Consider the following 22,576-nt stretch of genomic DNA (forward strand, 5'->3'; position numbering starts at 1 on the left):
ACGTGTCTGACTCGTTAAAATGCCCAACATTTTTGTCGGACAAACATTTTCGCATATATTACATAACGTTGGCTATCGAATAAACTTAAAAACAACTTGCTATTTTTCACAATCATAAACTTGTCAGGACGACACGTTTATCATGCTCCACAGTTAAAACTTCCCCTGTTCCAGTGTTCCCGTGCATCAAAGTTTGTCCGACTAGACACCGTTAAGCTATTAATAAATTTTCAGCTTGCTATTAATCAACTTTTCTTTCTTACGCGGGATCCAGGTCTAATAGTTTTCACAATCATAAACTTGCCAGGATGACACGTTCCACAACTAAAACTTCCCCTGTTCCAGTGTTCGCATACATCAAAGTTTGTCCGACTAGACACCGTTAATCTATTAACAAATTTTCAGCTTGCTACTAATCAACTTTTTTTGGTATGCGGGATCCAGGCCTTTTTGAACAGTGTGATGGAAAACAAATATGCCATTTTTGTGTATTTTGTGACATCTATTTGTGTACTTTGTAACAGTGTTTTTCGAGTTTTCAAAAACGATATACAGGAAGAAAATTTTTATATGAACAAAACGATCCAACTTTATAAGACCGGCCCTTACCTTTTTTAGTTTCAATAAATCAGTTAATTAGGTCGTAGTAGTTTAACATTTTCCTAAACCATGAGACAAATCGAAATTATTGTTTAAGTATATACAGGGTGTTTGGTAAAGAATGGGCCATAACTTAACCTTAGATTCCTGAGCTTAAAATAGGTCGATTTAAGCTAACTTACCTTAGTACGAAAGTTGATACTAACCGAAATACAGGGTGTCAAAGTTAAACTTTATTTTATTTATTCTTGAATATTTCCTGACAGGCATGGAATAACAACACCAAATTTGGGAAGCAAGGGTTTTTTGGGATGAGAAATCTAAATTCGCCACCAAAAATGATGTATTGCCAGAGGGCGCCACATACTTCTTTCAGCGTTTATTTAATAAGTTCAATTTTTTTATCCCCCACTCTACATTCTTTTTGAATCAAAACTTTTATTCTCTTAATATTTTTACTTAAAAAAGGTATACTACATTCATTTGGCTAAACTCAACTGTTTTCGAGATAAGGGCATTTTAAATCTGCGATACATAATTTTTGGCATAATATCATTGTAGTTAGACCCGAAAAATAAACTTGAAACCATAATAATTGTGCCAGTTCTCATATTTATGTCATTGCATCGCAAATTTCATTTGAAGAAATTTGCGATACATTTTTGGAAATTTTTATGGTTTTAAGTTATTTTTCGAGTGTAACTACAATGATATTGTGCAAAAAATTATGTTGCCTCGCAGATTTAAAATGCGTTTACCTCGAAAACGATTGAGTTTAGCGAGATGAATGTAGTATACCTTTTTTAAGTAAAAATATTAAGAGAATAAAAGTTTTGATTCAAAAAGTATGTAGAGTGGGTAATAAAAAAAATTTTATCTATTAAATGAGCGCTGAATGGCGTATGTGGCGCCTTCTGGTCAATACATCATTTTTGGTGGCGAATTTAGATTTCTCGTCTCCAAAAACCCCTGCTTACCAAATTTCTTGTTATTATCCCATGCCTGTTAGAAAATATTCAACAATAAATAAAATAAAATTTTAACTCTAACTTTGACACCCTGTATTTCGGCTATTATCAACTTTCGTATTAAGGTAAGTTAGCTTAAATTGACCTATTTTAACCTCAGGAATCTAAGGTTAAGCTATGGTCCTTTCCTTAATAAACACCCTGTATATAATAGTCTCCGGTTTTATACCGCTGACGCGGCTTTGGGATTATAGCAGGGTAGTCTGCTATATCTAGGTCCTACGGTATGCAATAACAGGGCCAGTGCTACGCTTCAACCGCCTATTATTACCCCTTGTTTATCCAAGGTACTCATTTTATTCAGGCTGTCGACCTGGGACCTATAGGCATTTTTAAAAATGTCTAGATGTTCTCGCCAGCATGCGAGTCAGACATCCTACCGCTGAGCTACGCCGGCCATATTGTTTAAGTATCATGACATAAAAAATATCAGTCAAAATTCAAAATTCGTCCTCTATACTATTTATTATCTTAATGAAAATTAACTACAGATTCGATTTCCACTTCAGAAATCATTTATTTTCGTTCATTTCAGCAATAAATATGTCAAAATAAACTGATCAATTAATCATCCAAGCTAGTGATGGAATCAACAGTAGAAATACGGAGATATATGAGATGCCCCTCCTCGCCTTTTGACACAAGCAATGGCAATGCCATTACTTGGAAAAATAGATCACATAGTGTTGGAATTCAAGACATAAACAATCAGATTTCTCAACTGCGATGTGATAGGACATGTGTGATGAATTCAAGAAGATGCTCAAAGTTAAACCAACTGGTTGAAAATAGGAATCATTAAGGACTAGTCCCGAAAAGAGTATGTGAGTGGAAACAGCCAACGGAAAACGGCAAGATTAACACAAGGATCTTGCCGAGGCTGCCGCGATAGAAAAGAACATAGACGCGCGATGCGCTGGAGACAGCGGAGTCAAACCCAACGGAGTCGCTTATTATTATGTTATTTAAGTTTGATTATTTACAAGTTTTAGGCACTAATACTTTATGGTTCATTTGCAATATACTTTTATAAAATTTATCTTACAGTTCACATTGGTCCTAATTGTGACATTGTCAATTCGTCTACTTAGTTTCATATTTATATTATTTATACAGTATAGCCCAAAATAAACAGTACTGAACTTGTAATTCTTTTATTGTTTTAAAAAATACATATTATTGGCACTTTATAACATGCTCTACATGAGCTCCTCCTCTCTCAAGACAGACTTCATACCGATATTCCAGATTTCTCGTAATGTTACGGAATAAAGGTTGTCTCAAGTTCGCGAAGAAGGCTCTAACGGCATCCTTTCACTCACTGATGGTTTGCGGTGCCCCTTTGAAACGGCAGTTTAAGCCATGTCCCAAATGTATGCGTCTGGAGATGTTAAGTCTGGAGAATGTGCAGGATAGGGGAAGTCAGTAAATCGTGAAATTAATTTGCTTGGAAAATGTCACTGAAGAAATTGACGAACTGCTACAGCACTATGGCAAGTTGCCCCATCCTGCTGGAAAAACTGGTATCGAAATGCCAAATTACGTGCACGACAAAATTGACGTAGATCAGGGATAAAGCGTGTTAAAATTTGTATGTACAGTTACGGTCAATGAATAGTTTACACTTTAATTTTTACATTGTAATACTGTAAAAATAGCAGTGTCGTACGGATTTGATAAATGTCAAAGTCAAAAAATTTGAAAAAGTCAATGCTTGTCAAAATTTCAGAAGTGTTGAAAAATAAAATAAAACGATATCAAACTCCTCCAAAATGATTCGAATGCATTTGAGTGATGCGCAAAAAGAAAGAGCAATCGCCAAACTCTAAGAAGGTTGGTCACTAAGGCAAGTTGCTGCAGATTTAAACGTGAGCCATATTTGCATATGGAAAATCAAACAAAGATGCGTTTATCAATATTTAATATAAAACAGATTTAAAATAAAAGGGTATTTTAAAACCAGACTTCCTTATTTTCGTTATTAAGACCATAATCAAGTTTATTCAAAAAAACTTCTTTCTATACTTTTCATTTTGTTATATTTTGTAAAATATATTATTTATATTATTTTGATTTTTTAATTTTAATCAACCTATTCTAGGTACACCACTGGTAACGTCACTTTGACGTAAAAGGTGCGTTTACACGGGGTAAAAATTTTAAAAATCGGTTCCTAGATACGTAATCCTGTAAACTATTTATGCCCGGTTGCACCAACAGATCTTAAGCTTAAGTCGAGAATATCATAAGAATTAATATAATATAATTATAATATATTACAATAAGAATACCAAAATATAATAATAGATATAATTGATAATAAGGTAAGAATCTAAAATTATGGTGCAACGTAAGTGATACTCAAGGAGGCCCTATCTATAAGTAGAGCTTAGCTAAGCTGGAGCTTAAGATCTGTTAATGCAACCAGGCATTAATGACCGCAACTGTACCTCTGTAGATTAAGTCATTAAGTGTGACTTGCCTAACATTTTCTTCGATGAAGTATGGACCAATGATTCCGTGTCCCGAAACTGCACACCAGACACTTACTTTTGCGCTATGTAAAGGAACTTCTTGAACTTTATCTGGTCTGGCAAAGCCCAGAAATCGATTTGTGCTGTGACGATACATGGCCTGACAAATGAAAATGAGCTTCGTCTGAAAACCATACATTTTTCAAAAAATCAGGATTTTCATACTGTAATGCAAGAATTCTGGCACAATATTTCACTCTACTGTGATAATCCCTGGGATGTAATTGTTGATGTACTTCAGGATTCTTTGCAAGGACGTTCGTTTTAAGCCAAGATGCAACGCTGTTCTTGTCTGGCTGGCTTTTCCAAGATTAGCTCAAAAACACGTTCATGGTTATCGTTGTTGTTAACTATCCTGGAACGCCCTGAGTTTCCTTTTCGTTGGCACAATACATTACCTGTATTTCTAAACTTTTCAACAACCTTCAAAATTACAGCATTACTTGGAGAACGCTTATTAAACAGTTGTGTGAATTGATCACACACGTATTGCAGACTTGCACTATTACGTCGGCCAATTCCGTATGAGCGAAAATAATGCTCCATAAGAAACACTTTCTCCTCTCTACTTAACACCATTTTTAACAATTAGGCCTTAATAATTAATTAATTGTTTAAGGATTACCCGACAGGTCTATAACTAGTTAATTTGAATATGACAGCGCGTACAAAGAGACATCTATTTTTCAGTTTCAGTACTGTTTATTTTGGGCAATACTGTATTACATATTTATATTATTTTGGCTGTTTATTTTTGAAGTTTGTTACCGTTTTGAAATTGTAATTTCTTGTTCAGATTTTTACTCCTGGCTCTCAATTATATGTTCAAAAATAAATTTAATTGGAGCACAATAATATAACGGCTAAGTTCAATTTAAAATATTTTACTAATTTCAAAAGTTCTTTTTTCTACAACCACTATTCAAAGTGCACTTTTCTGCACGGTTTTATGTTAGCAAACTTGATATTTTCTCACAGTATAAGATATTTGACATTAGTGTGCAGAAAAGTGACGTTTCTGTGCCGCAAAGTTCTTTTCTGCACAGTTGACTACCTCATTCTGAGTAACGTTATATTCTGTTTACATCCGTGGACTACCGCATTCTGAGTAACGTTATATTCTGTTTACATCCGTGGTTAAACTTTAGACAAATATATAACCTATAAGACAATTATTATATTTAACTATAGCATAGAAACTAAATTATGGATGTTACAACTGTTTTATTTTACAATTTTATTCTTATTAAACATTTTATAATTATCAAATAACCAATAAGGATTTAGCAACCTGTGCAAGAGACGTCGAATGAAGTAGGTTTTGTGTAAATCCGTGACTGCATAAATATAATGTCAATAATGTGTAATAATTGTTTAAATTTAAACAAATTAAGGCAGTACATTAATTTTTTAACTGATTTCTGTGCAATTTATTTAGGTATAAGGAATTTAAATTGATTAGTAGGTATTAATTAAATACAGTTTAAAATTTATCACATAGGTACCTATTATAATTAATCGTCGTTTGGAAATTGTGATTTTTATTTTTAGGAAAAACTGTGCTTGTAGAAAAAGTATAGTGTGAAACACGTGCAGAAAGGTAATTTCTCACTCGTTTGAATTGCGGCACTCGCTTGCGCTCGTACCGCAACTTTTCAAACTCGTGAGAAATTAGTACCTTTCTGCACTTGTTGCACAATATACTATTAATGTTTATAAGTTATCTTATCTCTTTTCTGCACACCGAATTGAAATTTGAACCACCAAATTTTTTCTACATTATTCACAGTGGTCCACAAAATGAACCACTTACTAATCTATTTTGATCAAGTTACACCTACACAAGAGGTTTGTATTACTAATTCCCTCTGTCCCTATCAAGCATTATTTTTAATTGGTAAAATTCTCATGTTTTAAATATCCGGCAATTGCGAATGGTTATCAGTTGTTTCTTGAAAAGTGAAGTCATTTTTCACATGCAAGAAATCTATAAAATCTCGTACAGCAAAGAGTTTATAATTATACATGTATGTATTTTATTTTGTAAAGAGCGATGTTTCATTCAAGGCAAGGGGTCGCGTCGGTACATATTGTCCCTTGTTGCCCAAGAGGTAATACCTCAGGTGCAATCAGTTGCAATCAGGTTACTGGTATCTACAATTATTCTACCTTTTTTTAATTAAATAAATATTACAGTAAAATGTTGTTATTTGTTTTTCATTTTCCCACCATATAATAGTGGTTTGGCGTGCACAATGTATCTCACAAGATACATGTTCTTTAAACGCCCTTTTTGGGGGGCGGAAAAAATTTTAAATGCGATTTTTGCTAAATTGGACCCTAAAACAATACAATGCTAAAAGGAAATTATCATGGGTTGTGGATTTCTTAAGCTTGGGCAAAAGAGGGTTAAGCCGAATAAATGATATGTGATCGTCCCGGATGGATGGGGTGCGGGTTCTCGGAACTGGAAAGCACAGAATCCTATAAACCAGAAGAATAGTTGCAATGAAGACAAAAGTAATTTCGTGTGTGAAAAAACTGAAGGCCATTGTCTATAAATAATAGCTTCGTTTAAAACAAATAATGATGAAATACTTACACTTTCAGCTGTAAGAACTACGACGTTTTTATCTGTCTGGGCTTTCTTTTTCTTGGTTTTTGTGTTGGTATTTTGATGGAGAGCGTTTCCATTTTCATCAACTTTCTGCAACAATAAAAAAGACAATTAAATACAATTTTTACTCAGATGAAATATATTCGAATTATTCATAATCATAAAGCATGACATAATAACCTAGAGGTTGAATCACTGTTTTTTTAATGAAAACAACAAAAACACCACGTCTGAGTTGATTCGAAAATAATCTTAATAATTGCATTATAAACTCTTATAAATAATAATGATGAGACATTCGGTATTTAGTTTTGTTTTAGCTGTACAAATATTTTGTTTTAAAAATACAAAACCAATTAAGAAAATATGAAGTAGAGAGAAGAGCAAGTCATTGTGTTTCTATAAATATCTTGAAATATGTCACAGACTTGTTCATTATATTTTTTTAATTCAATGGCAATAATATAACCATTAATTGGAGAGATTTTATTTTTTTAATACACAGTGACATGCCGTTTGACATTATTAAACTGCACGGAAAGGAATAATGATCATTCTAAATTCTAACAAACTATAGATATTTAATAATATTCTAAATGTTATTTATATTTGTCATTAAGCAGCATTCAATCTTCCCTTGTCCACTACTGGACATACATCTTTGTAATAATTTTCAAATCTGTTTCAATTTTGTGCCTCTTGCATCCAGTTTTCTGGTAACGTTTTGGATCCATCATCAGTCCATCGCGTTGGTGGACGATTTCTACTTCAATAGGCATCATCTCTCGGTCTTCATCCCAGCATTCACCTGCCCAGTTCCATTTCAGTATATTGTTATTCTCTTTCGTCCACTCCTGATCTTCGTCGTAGCTGGCGGTTTGGGATCTTGTCTCTCAGTGTCAGTGAAACTCCCAGCATAGCACGCCCCATCGCCTTTTGAGCCACAAGGATCTTTTGCACTGTTCTCCTTGTCATGCCTAACGTATCCGCTCCACAAGTCAACACCGACAACATACAGTAATATTAAAGGTTTTTCTATTAAAACAGGTACATATTGGGAAGTCTGAAGATTTGAAAACATGGTTTAACTTTATGAAGGCTGCATAAGTCAATTTTATACGAAGAAGAATTATTTTTTCCTAATCGAATTTCGTAACCTAGCCAGACCATGTGGAGTTGGAGTATCTACGGTGTAAAAATGACGTGCACCCTATCCTCCATGCTATGGCGTGCTACACAGTGTGTAGTCAACACTCCGATACATGAGCGGGAACACAATTCACTCATACGCTTATGAAATGCACCTGGGGGATCATAAGAGGACCTTCACATTTCACTATTTTTCAACTTGTTTTGAATACAATGTCTTTAATCTTTACTATCAGCCACTCTAGGCTACCTCTTGTTTTTTCCGACCCCGAATGGCTATTAAATAAGTACATGGAGTGTAAGAAGCATTACGAACCAAGAAAGAACAACACCATAACAAAAGAAATTAGGAGTCTAAATGTAAGTATCCTTGGAACAAGTGAAATAAGATGGCCCGGGTTACTATAGTATAGATTATAGATGATAACATTGTATACTATTCAGGCAAGACAGTTCAAAACACAAAAATGGTGTAGCAATAATTGGAACAAAGGAAACAGATAAGGCTGCAAAAACGTCTTATGGTCAGACAGGCAAATGAAAAATTCCAACATGATTTAGAAAAAGTATTAGCATCTACATACAATGAAGTGAGACAAGGCTGTATACTATTGCCTTTACTCTAAACTTGTCTTTAAACTCTAAAGTTTAGAGGAAATACAGTGGTACCTCGACATACGAGCGCCCTAATACCTATACGAGTGTTTTGAGATACGAGTCGCCGAGCGAGCGATGTTTTGCTTTGAGATGAGAGAAAAATTTGAGATACGAGGAACAGCTTTTTATTAAAATCCATGCCTCTTTTTGACTATCTACTTCTAACTTGTATTATAAAATAAAAGGTAGTTTTAGTGGTAATAGATCTTTACGCCCCTTCCATAAAGACGATTTTACGGTTCTGTATGTGATTATTACTTGGACCGACAAATTAAATACACATTGTAAATTAAGGTCGAATCATATTATGCGTTCGGGCACGTAGCGTTTCGTTTCCGAAAAATATAAAAACCTGATTTAACAAAGAGTTGTCTAATACTATACGCTCCGTATAGTATGAATTGTTCATATTTAAAACCATAAAAACAACATTTTTCGGAAACGAAACGCTACGTGCCCGAACGGATAAATATGAATCGTCCTTACGACAAAAATTCGTATTCCGCGTTCCCATCCCAACCATATTGCACTTTCGATCTTTGTGTAATATACCCTGTGTAAATATTTATTATAAACCTGGACCTCAGTCTGTCGGCTTTGCTTGTTATCGAAGTATTTTTGATAAAGTTGTTTCACATTTAGTTTTATAACCATGGGTTCGAAGAAGAAGATGATGTCGATTGAATTAAAACGTGAAATCATTGAAAAACATGAGCAAGGTGTACGAGTAACTACTGAGGTGGTTTTTCTGAAATTGGAACGGATTAATGACATTTCAGTTAATTTCAACGGGTAAAATTGCTTTAACATACGAGCAAGGTTACGGAACGAATTACCCTCGTATGTCGAGGTAATACCACTGTAGTTAAGGAAGCCGTAATACAGAAAACAGAAGGTATTATTGTGAATGGTGTAACCGTGAACAATATTAGGTATGCTTTATTGTCAAAAAATTTTCCAATTTGTGGACAAAGCTTATACAAAATAAAAAATACAATAAAAAACAAAAAATTACAAAAAAATAAAAAACTACAAACAAAACAAAAACAGAAACAGACACCAAGTAAATGGCGTGAGTTATACTACTTAATATAATTTTATAGTTATTAAGTACACATTAAAAAATTTAAAATTTTGCAAACAATATGTATACAACGTCAGAGCAAAAAGAAGGCGAACGAGGAAAAGGGAAAGGGAAAGTAAATCAAAAGTTCTATGCCGCTGCAAATATGTATAAAAGTACTCGAAAGTAATAATCCTGCAAGTCAATTTGCTGAATTCAAATCGTTTATAAAAAAGTCATTCACTGTATAAAAAGCTCTCTCCAGCAAATAAGCTCTCAAAGCCTTGCGAAAAGCGGGAAATGCTGCAATAGATTTGATGTTAGATGGCAGGTGATTGTACATTTTTCTCGAATTGTATAGTATAGAGCACTTAACCAGCTCAGACCGTGGGGTTGGCAGATAAAGATTATGCTCCACGTTTCTAAGGGGATAGTTGTGAGTGGGTCTCTCTGGACCTTCTGATGCATGTTTGCGGATTAAACAAACGGATTCAAAAACAAACAAAGAAGGAAGAGTTAATATTTTAAATTTTTTAAAGAATTCTTGGCAATGAACTCTGCTACTGAGTCTCAGGGAGTAACGAAGAGCTCTCTTTTGTAGTTTAAAAATACGCTCAAATTGAGTCGCACAACACGTACCTCAGAATGGAAGGGCGTACCGAAGATGAGACTCAAAAAGGGCATAATAAACGGTCCTAGATGTTGACAAATTCATTTCCGTAGCAACTGATCTTAGCGCAAAACAAGCAGAACTTAATTTTTTGTGTAAGGCATCAATGTGCAAGTTCCATTTTAGAGACTTATCCACAATAAGCCCAAGAACTTCACCGATTCAACTACCTCTAGACTGTTGTTATTAAGTACTAAAGGTTGCATCATACTGTTGTAAGGTAGGACTTTGGTTTTAGAAACGTTAAATAACAGGAGATTCGAATCGCACCACGATTTAATGGTGACTAGGTCTGTAGCTATGGTAATGCGAAGATCCATAATATCCGTGTTACTCCAAGTAATACTAGTATTATCTGCAAAGAGACATATTTTACCTTTAATGTTCAGACTAGAGATGTCATTTATGTATATCAGAAACAATATAGGGCCTAGAACTGAACCCTGAGGTACCCCACATTCTAATGGCATGCAAGAAGACATCTTCATGTCAACCCTTACAAACTGACTTCTTTTATTAAGATATGATTTAAGCCATTTAAGAGCCTTTCCCCTAAATCCATAGTGCTGTAATTTGTCAGTCAAGATGTTATGGTTTACACAATCGAATGCTTTAGAGAAATCACAGAAAATTGTTGCTGTAGAGTGATGGTTGTTTAGATTGGAGTAAACATGATCGAAAAGGAAGAACATAGCATCATTCGTGCATTAGATATGCAAACGATATCTTAGTGCAGGCTAATTGCAGAGAAAACCTTCAAAATCTAATAAACAAAATAAAACAAACCTTTGATCAGGAATGTCAAACCTATACTCATCAGGAATTTCTTAATGAATTTTCAGCTCCATATGGAAATTATACATGGGTATTTACAGATAGTTCTTTAGATCCCGAGTCGAGGACAGTAGGTTTTGGGGTACACATACCTTCAATCAATTATAACTTTGCATCCAGATTACATGAGCACACTCAAATATGCACTGCAGAAATTATTGCAATTAACAAGGCAGTATCTGTTTGTATTGAAAAAAATATTAAAGCAATAATTTTTTCAGATGCTAAAAGTGCTATCCAAAAATTACATAACATCACCTGGGGGACAGACAACCATATTGTAAACCTAACTAAAAGACTCATTATTGAGTCAATGGAAGCAGGATTTAATATAATCTTAGCTTGGATTCCAGGCCATACTGGAGTAAAGGGGAATACAGAGGCTGATAAATTGGCAAATATCGGCAAGACTTTAAATGTTCCTGCAGACATTAAAATAGATAAATTTGACTTTTTGCCTTTTATTAAACAAAAAATTGTAAATGAGTTTAAAGTTGAATGGACAAAGCAGTTTGAAACTAAAGGGAAATGGTATCAACAATGCCAAAGTGATTTTTCTATAAACCCTTGGTTCCACAAATTCACATTTGTGGATCGAAGGCATCAATTATTAGAATGCGAACGGGCCACTGTCACACACCAGACCATTTGTTTTAAATTAATTGTAGTGATACTCCTTTTTTTTAATGTGGACAAATAGGAAGTATAACTCATATGTTACTTGAATGCCCAATTAACAAAACAAATCAATTTGACCTGTATCAGGAATTTGTTAATATAGGAAGTCCAACCCCCATTTCAATACAAAATCTCCTACATAATATTAATGACCAAACCTTAAGAAAGATCAATAAATTTTTAACAATATTTCAAATTTAAATATAAAATAAAAATAGTTATTTGAAAATCATATCACAATGAATTTAAAGAAGGGAATATGGAAAAATCCAGAACCTTTGAAAAGAGGATTCCCTTCCAGTTAGTCTAAATACGAGGACTGGCCAAGTACCTAAGAGGTAGAGGCCATGAAACTACAAGAAGAAGAACCTTTGATCAGTTTCAGTTTGGATTAAAACTCAAGAAAACTAAATATAATGGTTACCAAACAAAATTATATACAGGATGACAGTATAAAAGTCGATGGAAAGGTCATTGTAGAAGATAGGTAAAGAACGCACCGCACCAATCATAAATCCGTTAAATTCTTCATTATGTGATGAAAATTATAAAAAAGAACAGAGCTGTTTAGTAGAACATTGGTAAAAAAAAGCAGTAACTTATGCTCCGAAATGAAGAAAGTTGAGTCAGCATAGAAAGAAACAAAAGCAGTTGAAATACAAATTCATAATAATAGAACAAGGAACAACAGTTCACATTATTGTAAACATATATTATCTAAAAATAATTATTTATTGTCATCTTCAAAATAATAATCCCTGCATTCACATTCATAGATATCGTATTACCGCGTGTAATATAAATAACTATGTCTTATCATTGTAAGTAGTATCTAAAAAAATGTTAGATCATTATTATCAAGAAAGTTGATAAATTGCAGGTGTCCATATCATTTTTCTGCAATACGTTGACTACTGTTTTTAACTTGTCATAAAATACTAATTTTGGCTTCTAAAATTGTTTTCTTGCAGCATAGGCCAGGGTAATAAGACAAAAATATACCCTGTTCGTGACACTTCAGCAGCCAGGGTACTGAAGCGTTTTTTCGACAAGTAATACCTATAGGAACAAATTGTAACTATTTCCTGCCTAGGATCTGGCGGCCATTTTTATTTATAAACAATTAACTGTCAAAAAATGGCATTTCCCTTTTTTTTCAAATCAATGTAAAACAGTGAAACTTAGGATTTTTTTAGTACAAATATCTTTGAGATTATGGAAAGAGCTTTAAAATGACATATATTACAAAGTTTGATATACTCATTTATTTGTTAATATAATTGCGAAAAAAGGTCGGAATTGCAAAAAAAAATTATTTTCGCAATAACTCTTATTTTTGTCAAATGAGGGTTCTTTGGTGCTTAATATGTGATAAAAATTTCAAAGTGATTCATTCAATTGTTTAAATTTTATTCGAATTGTTTATCTCAGAGAGCATTTTTTTGCAATAACATAAGTCAGAAAAAAATGACGTTAGAACCATTCCACAGGTGTCAAATGGAAGAGCATGAGCTATGTTTTCAACTTGGTTTAAAAAAAGCGAATAAAAAATGCATTTATTAGTAATAAATAATTATGCAAAAGTATTGTAAATCTTTCCTTATTCGCGGTGTGCAAGTACTTGGAAGGGATACGCGAAACCATCGTGCGCGAATAGCGGAGAAAAATTGCAACTTTCTTAAATAATTCATATTGTCAATTGAAATTATCAAATTGACGTACATTTCATTCCTATTGTCATTTAAGAAGAAAAATTATATATCGCTCCACAATATTGATATATTATGATATGCAATTATTATATAAAGGTACATTTAATTAATTGTATTTTGCTTGCAGTACTGCATTTTAATAACTAATTTTATTTACTACATACAATTATTTACGTTTTAATAACATAACCTAAATCTTATTTTTTCTTCTTATTATTTTTTTTTGGACTATGTCCTTGACAATTATCCAGTAACCAGGACCATATGATTGGCCAATGTAATTAAAAGTGTGAAGAAAAGTGCAGAGCGTAGAAACCAGGTGTCGCTTTTCCGAACTTGCACGGTCCCAATAAACTTTTTGGATAACTTTTTCCAAAAAAATTAACTTTTTTACCCTGTTTTAAGTGCACAACTACCACATAATGTTATTTACATATATCATAATTGATAAAAAATTGTAATAAATATAAAATATATAATTTCTTATATAACAAAATAAAAAGTTTATAAGGAAAGATTGACGGTACTTTTGCATAATTATTGATTACTAATAAATGCATTTTTTATTCACTTTTTTTAAACCAAGTTGAAAATATAGCTCATGCTCTTTCATTTGACACCTGTGGAATGGTTCTAACGTTATTTTTTCTGACTTATGTTATTGCAAAAAAAATGCTCTCTGGGATAAACAATTTGAATAAAATTTAAACAATTGAATGAATCGCTTTGAAATTTTTATCACATATTAAGCACCAAAGAACCCTTATATGACAAAAATTTCAAAGCTGTACACTAATTTTTCCAATAGATATTGCGATATTAATTTTTTTTGCAATTCCGACCTTTTTTCGCAATTATATTAACAATAAATGAGTATATCAAACTTTGTAATACGTCATTTTAAAGCTTTTTCCATAATCTCAAAGATTGTACTAAAAGAACAAATAGGTGTACTAAAAAAACCATAAGTTTCACTGTTTTCCATTGATTTGAAAAAAAAGGGAAAAATGCCATTTTTTGACACTTAATTGTTTATAAATAAAAATGGCCGCCAGATCCTGCGCAGGAAATAGTTACAATTTGCTCTTTTAGGTATTACCTGTCGAAAAAACGCTTCAGTACCCTGGCTGCTCGAGTGTCATGGGAAAAACCTTATTACCCTGGACTAGCATGTTTCAGACGGCAGCGGCAGGCACGGTACGATAATTAACTGAACTTATCAAATTTCGACGTCAACTAAATAAAAAATTCCTTAACTCTGCGTTTTTGGTTTTTTACTAGGTCGACAAAATTCGAACCCTGTGAACGTATCTACAAAATATATGTAACTAAAATACATACTATCTACATACAGTGCGCTGGAATACGTGTTATTAACTTATTTATTTTTAGATCATAAAATCATAAGCAAAAAGCTCCGACAGGTCGATTTTTAAAATAATCAAAGTATATTATAGCATCAAAGTTTCGAACTTTACGCGACTTCAGGTGACAGGCATAACTTTGATTTTTTTAAATGGGAAAGTACATCATGTGACACCTCATTTAAAAGCTTTTGAAATACAGATTACAAAAATGTATAATACTTTAATCCTTTTTGAGAGAGCAGGCACAAAATTTCGTAGTATAATATTATTATACTACGATTATTTTAAAAATTGACCTATCCGATCCCTTGTAAAGCCAGGGATATGTAAGTAAGTAGTTCGATCTTCCTAGTATTTTATTTAACTTGCAACCTGAATCCTAACCCCAAACAATGTAAAAAAATTAAGTTCAAGGCAATATTTGTACATTGTTCTCTGCTTTCCGTGAATACATTAAAGTTTTTAAATGAGACGGAAAGACAAATAATGTCAGAAATACGTTTCGAATATCCTTGATATTAATATCGAGAAGAATAATTTATCCGAGTCTATAATAATATACTCTCAATGAATATTTCATTATTAATAAATAAATAATGAAACTAATAATATGAAAATCGAAATATTTATCATGACATCTTTAGGCGGAGTAATACCAAGAACATGGCTGCAGTCGACGTTTATTGCTTTACAAAAAAAAAACAAAATCCGTATCCTACAATGATTTCCGGACCATCAGTTTAATGAGCCCATATTTTAACATACTCTCTGGGCTAATTAGCAAAATTCATGGAAAAGTTATTTACCAGCAATTTTATTGCTGGAATCGAATTATAAGATCCTATATATTAATAATATAGGTATGCAAAGTCCACAGATAGTGTGCTACTTTTTTTATAAACAAAATGGCGCCGACAAATCGTATTTTTATCAATTATTGCTCTATAACTCCAAAGATTTTAACATTACAACAAAAACACCCAAATAAAAATTCACCGCAATTAAATTCTGCATAGAGATATGTTTTTCCCGATTTGCTCCGACGAAAATTTTCCTCGGAAAATGCGGGTTTTCCCAACAAAAACTCTAATTTTCAAATAAAGTTTTAGGTAAGTAATTATTAATCAATAATTAAATAACTTAGTGACATCAAAGCTTTCTTGGTATAGATTGTAATTCCAGAAGCCGGTGAAAATTAAACGAATATTTTAGCAACAATTCAATTGTTAATTAACAATTTACGATCGCAATAATAACCAAAATAATCATGATACATTAATCAAACTTATAAAGATTATAAAGATGAGATGCTAATTTAATATTTTATCGACAAAATATAAATTTTTCGTTTTTTTGCATAATTATTAAATTTTGAAAAAAAATAGTTATAATACGCTGGTCTAATTAGTAAAGTACAAAGAAAGGTTATTTACCAGCAATTTCATTGCTGGAATCGAATATTATGATCCTATATATTAATAATATAGGTATGCGAAGTCCGCAGATAGTGTGCTACTTTTTTTATTACCAAAATGGCGCCCCAAATCGTGTTTTTTTCAATTATTGGTCTATAACTCCGAAGATTTTAACTTTACACCATAAACACTCAAATAAAAATTCACCCCAATTTAATTCTACATATGTAGGCATGTTTTTCCCGATTTGCACCGACGAAAATTTTCCTAGGAAAATTTTCCCAACAAAATCTCGAATTTTCAGATAAATTTTTTGGGCAAGTAATTATTTATCAATAATTAAATAACTTGGTGAAATAAAAGCTTTCTTGGCATAGATTATAACTGCAGAAGCAGGTGAAAATTAAACGAATATTTTGCAACAATTCAATTGTTAATTAACAATTTACAGTCGCAATAAAAACCAGAATAATCATGAGACATTGATCAAACTTAGAAAGATTATAAAGATGTGATGCCTATTTAATATTTTGTCGACAAAATATAATTTTTTTATTGTTTTGCATAATCTTTAAATGTTTAAAAAAAAATAGTTATAAACAAATTAACATTTCTCAGAAATTGTTTATATTCTAATTTTAAAAAATACTTAAAATGCGTATTTCAAAGGTCTTGAAAATGAATGCTTCAAAAAATTTTACGAACCATTTGCAAAAAAGTTATGAAACAGCAAAGTAAATATACGATTGCTCCGTTGTTTATAATTTGTTTTAATTGTTTCAAAGCTTAAAAGTGAGTCTGTGGTACAATCTAATTACTCACAAAGAATATCAAATATTAGTTCAATGGTTATATTTTAATCAAAGATTAAAAATACTTTTTTTTTGTAATTTTTAGCGCGAAAGTATGCTTGATACAGAGCCGGAGATGTTCACTCAAAGCGACTGACACGCTTTAAACTCGCGCAAGTTGTGTATGTGGACGGGTATTATACATAATACATAGCTACGGTACTTTATTAGTCTACTTTCGCGCGTGTAAATTACAAAAAAAAAATATTTATAATCTTTAATTAAAATATAACCATTAAACTAATAATCGATATTTTTGTAAGTAATTAGCTTGTACTTTAAACTCACTTTTACGCTTTGAAAGAATTTAAAAAAATTGTAAACAACGCAGTAATCGTATGTTTACTTTGCTGTTTCATAACTTTTTTGCAAATGGTTGTTAAAAAGTTTTAAAACATTCATTTTCAAGATATTTGAAATACGCAATTTAACTATTTTTTAAAATTAGAATATAATAAAAACTTTCTGATAACCGTTAATTTGTTTATAACTATTTTTTTAAACATTTAAAGATTATGCAAAAAAATAAAAAAATTATATTTTGTCGACAAAATGTTAAATGGGCATCTCATCTTTATAAGATTTCAAAGTTTGATCAGTGTTTCATAATTATTTTGGTTATTATTGCGACCGTAAATTATTAATTAACAATTGAATTGTTGCTAAAATATTCGTTAAATTTTCACCAGCTTCTGGAACTATAATCCAAACCAAGAAGGCTTTTAAGTCACCAAATTATTTAATTATTGGTAGATAATTACTTATCTAAAACTTTATTTGAAAATTAAAGATTTTGTTGGGAAAACCCGGATTTTCCGAGGAAAATTTTCGTCGGAGCAGATCGGAAAAAACATATCTATATGCAGAATTTAATTGCGGTGAATTTTTATTTGAGTGTTTTTGTTGTAAAGTTAAAATCTTCCGAGTTATAGAGCAATAATTGAAAAAAAAACACGATTTTCGGGCGCCATTTTGTTTATAAAAAAAGTAGCACACTATCTGCGGATTTATATTATTATACCTATATTATTAATATATATAATCATAAGCTTCGATTCCAGCAATAAAATTGCTGGTAAATAACTTTTCCCAAAAATGGCCTATTCTCCGATAATCAGCCCAGACTAACATTACAATATATTTCTAACAATCATCATTGCGCGAAGAAAAACTCAGCCTTGGTTTTTGGAATGCAGAGGGTACGAGAGGCTCTCTTTAGGATACTCGTGCGATTTCATCGATGTAGAGACATGAATTGGGATATTTATGCATGCTTTATTGATTAGTGATTACCATAAAGCGTTCGATACACCTGTAATCTAAGAATTATTAGCAATATTTACTGGCATCAAACATCGTCTATCAGTACAGATGCAGGAGAATCCGATGACATCAAAATCAAACGTGGTGTCCGACAGGGATGTATACTATCACTTCTGCTGTTCATCATATACTCTGAAGAAATCTTTCAAGAAGCAGTAGAGAATGTCGAAAGCCGGAAGTCGAACAAACGAAGAAAATATCAATATGTAACATCAGATACATGGACGACAGTGATATTCGCTGAAATTATAAACCCCTTCAGGAATTAATGAATGGGATCACAGAAGTAAGTCAGTGGCGTACGATAGATCAGCGGGCCTTGGTTCCAGTTGGGATGTGGGCCCGCCCGCCCAATAAAAACACACATTGTATATCAAAAGTTTTTAACAAACATTAATAATAAATCATCATAATATATGTCATAAAATATGTATATATAGTACATATATTTTTTATAAAAACTCAAGCTAATTTATAGTTCATTTACTCATAGTTTTTGCTCCATATTTGAAAGAACCGCTTGGATTGACATGAAAGGCATACACAATAGGTCTGTTCCAACCAACCGTCAAACTAGTCAGAAATCGTCAGCAAACAGTTTGCCAGTGCGAGAACATAATAGTCATCAGTGCTATCCCCTCTACTCGCGCTGGTCGACTATTCGCTGATTGTTTCTGACTGGTTTGACCGCTAGTTGGAACAAACCGAATATACACATAGCTAACATGTCAAACAAAAAAAAATGATACCTATTTTGCCGATGTGTGCTTTTGTCCTGGGGGTGAGTTTCACCCCTTCTCGGGGGTGAAAAACATACGTTCAAGATAAGTCCGGAATTGGATAAAATGACTAATTCTAAGCAACTTTAGTTCTATAGAGTTTTTTCAATAAGTCAATACTTTTTGAATTATTTGTGAATGAATATGTTCATTTTTCAACAAAAAAAAAACACGTTTTCGAATATTTCGAATATTGTTTCTTAATAAATTTTGTTTTCAAATTTTTTGATGAATAGGTACATATAAGTACCGTTTGGGTTGACACGAAAGGCATACACACGCGTAGCTAACATGTCAAACAAACAAAAAAGTATACCTATTGTGCCGATGTGTGCTTTTATCCTGGGGGTGAGTTTCACCCCTTCTTGGGGGCGAAAATAATACGTTCAAGATAAGTCCGGAATTGGATAAGCTGACTAATTCTAAGCAACTTTAGTTCTATAGAGTTCTTTCACTAAGTCAATAGTTTTCGAGCTATTTGTGAATGAATATGTTCATTTTTCAACAAAAAATCAGAATATTTCAGAATCAGAATTTTCGAATATTTCGAGTATTGTTTCTTAATAAATGTTGTTTTTAAATTTTTTGATGGAGGTACATATAAGTACATACCTAAAAATGAAAATTGATTAAGTAGTTACATTTCCTAGTGTGTAGTTCAAAATGTCCTCATCAGATTAGAAACAAAAGAAGCAAAAAGCGCGTTAGCGCGGGCCCTGGTTGCACAGAACCCGCGTAACCATGCGCAGTACGCCACTGAAGTAAGTCAGTGATAGAGACTTTCACCAAACATTAAGAACACAAAATGTATGACGTATTTATAAGAAGAAGCAGCAATTTTGACGAATCAGTGTGAACGGTCTACGAACAGAAAGGGTAAAAACATACACCTACCTTAGTACGAACGTCAATGAAAATTGGGACTACTCCCTAAAATAGAAATCAAGTGTCTGACAGAGAAAGCAAGATCTGCATTTTAGAAAATGGCTAATTGAACAGAAAATTGCACAGTGTTATTTTTTTAATCTAATAGAACGTAAAAAAATCAAAAAACTTGAATTCTGACTATCTTTTCAGGGATTTGCTTGAAAATTTGAGAATAAGTAGTGGATAGTCCAAGGATCTATATATGATACCGAAATGCGCTTTTACCATGGGGAGTGGTTGCCACCCCATCTCGGAGGTGGAAATTTTTTATTATATTTTGACCGCAAAAGTTGGTAAAACATTCATTTTAAGCAAAAAACGTTCAATACTTTTTTTTGATAAAATTAATAGTTTTCGATTTATTCGCTATCGAAAATGTTAGTTTTATATCGAAAAAATCAATGTTTTTAATCAGTTTTCTGCTAATAACTCAAACAGTTTTTGTTTTATCAAAACAACTTTGTCTAACAAAAATGTATCATTTGAAAAAATAAACAAAACCATTTTTTCAAATATTCTTTAAAGAAAATTTGAAAAAATGAAATATGTATTCAAGAATAAATAAAATAAAAGTTTAACTTTGATACCCTGTATTTCGGTTATTATCAACTTTCGTGCTACGGTAAGTTAGCTTAAATCGACCTATTTTAACTTTAGAAATCTAAGGTTAAGCTATGGCCCATTCTTTACCAAACACCCTGTATAGTCGTCATATAATTTTATAAATTATCATGGTTATAGTTTTTTTCTTGCACTCTTCTTTGTTTTAATTTTCGCCTATCTACGATCTACAAGGTGAAACATTTTATAATTAATTCTTTCTATGATTGTTTTTGCAATAATTCGTAACACATAATTGATTCCTTATCTAGACAAATGATTTATTTCATTTTTAAAAAAGGTGACATCGGTAACGAATGTTCGTATTGCTGCACATATTTTTTGCATTACGAAATTTCTAATAGGTATAACAACAGATAATTTTATTGCATTTAATAATCAATATTCTTAAGATTTATAACTCACGACGAATAACTGACTAACACATCTAAATATGTGTTTAACATCATACATAATCGGCCCTATTCTGCAACTTTTGACAAATCGAATAGAAATGACCAAGTCGAATCGTAATTACCTGACATCGGAATGTTAATTGTTTATATCTATCGCGTCATTTTCACGTTTGGATTGGCATTCTGTAACTCACATCGTAGTCAGGCTAAATCGAAATCGGCAACCCCGCATTGTCAAGCGAAATTAGTGTTCTGTGATCTGTTTGTTACTGGTTCTAAATTTGAAATACGACGCCGTTGCCAGATCTTCAAATTTTCATACTATCACATTACATACAGTTGTATTTAAAAAATAGTTTTCCAATATGTAGCAAAAAAAGAAAAATTTTGAAAAGTAAACAATAAAATATTAGTGTAAATATTGGACACAAAAAGCTCAAAAGATGATAAATGGTTTTAAATCAAAGTTAATTAAAATTGTTATAAGAAAGAAGATAAATGAAGATAAAATGTACGATGTAAGACATTACTAATAATATACAATCTTAATATTTAATTCCAGTTAAAATAACTGATAAACTTTTCCCAAAAAATGGCGCCTTTTCTATAATTATTTTGTTTTCTATAAGCGTTGATTGATAAAAATACAAGTAAACTGGTATAATATATTTATCAATCAATGCTATTAGTCTTATCTTTATATTTTAAACGTTCTTGTACAATCTATTCTTGTACATTATGCCATTGATTGAAATTGTACAAGAAATAAACAAAAAAAGTATGGCAACACTGTGACTGGCCAACATTCAGCATTCAGATTTCAGATGTCAGAGAAAATGAGGTTAAGTTCCATGTATACTCGTACAACATGACTAAATTAAAAATACAATTCCCTAAGTAAATAACACCACAGTCTAAAAAATTAAGCAGATACAAAAGGTAAAAATACTATAAATAAGTAATAATGAAACTATTTTTAGTACCTAGATTTAAAATATAAACGTCAAAACAAAATACAATGCGCTTGCGTCAAGCACAATTCCGACATCGAAATCTAATTTCGACACGGTAACTGTTGTCGAAGTCATTTCTTAGTCTAAGAGCTAGTGAATCCTCCGACTAACGGTCGTCCTGTAAGGCTAAAAATTGTTCTAGTGATAATTCATAGCACACCAAGGCTACAAACCATGACCTGGCAGGCCTCAGCGGTGCACGTGTATCTACCAGGTGAATCGAAAAGTGCAAATTTAGGGGGTAAAATAAACTTTCTCCTGTAAGGTTTAAATTTAAGTATGTGTTTGAGTAACTCATTTAGAAGAAATGTGTACAATGACAGGCGATTCTGAAGAGCATAAG

The 22,576-nt window shown here is 32.2% G+C and overlaps 1 protein-coding gene across 2 annotated transcripts in view; it reads right to left on the minus strand.

The window, feature by feature from the left end:
* The window catches only part of LOC114338519 (CAR1 transcription factor), a 262,177-nt gene that overhangs the window by 54,850 nt on the left and 184,751 nt on the right, over positions 1-22,576 (minus strand). For both annotated transcript variants that reach the window (XM_028289119.2, XM_028289120.2), the window contains one exon: positions 6,765-6,869. In XM_028289119.2, coding sequence (XP_028144920.1) covers positions 6,765-6,869 — 105 coding nt within the window. The remainder of the gene's footprint in view (positions 1-6,764; positions 6,870-22,576) is intronic.

This window comes from Diabrotica virgifera, chromosome 3 (genome assembly GCF_917563875.1).
Source record: "Diabrotica virgifera virgifera chromosome 3, PGI_DIABVI_V3a".
In the NCBI taxonomy this organism is placed as follows: Eukaryota; Metazoa; Arthropoda; class Insecta; order Coleoptera; family Chrysomelidae; genus Diabrotica; species Diabrotica virgifera.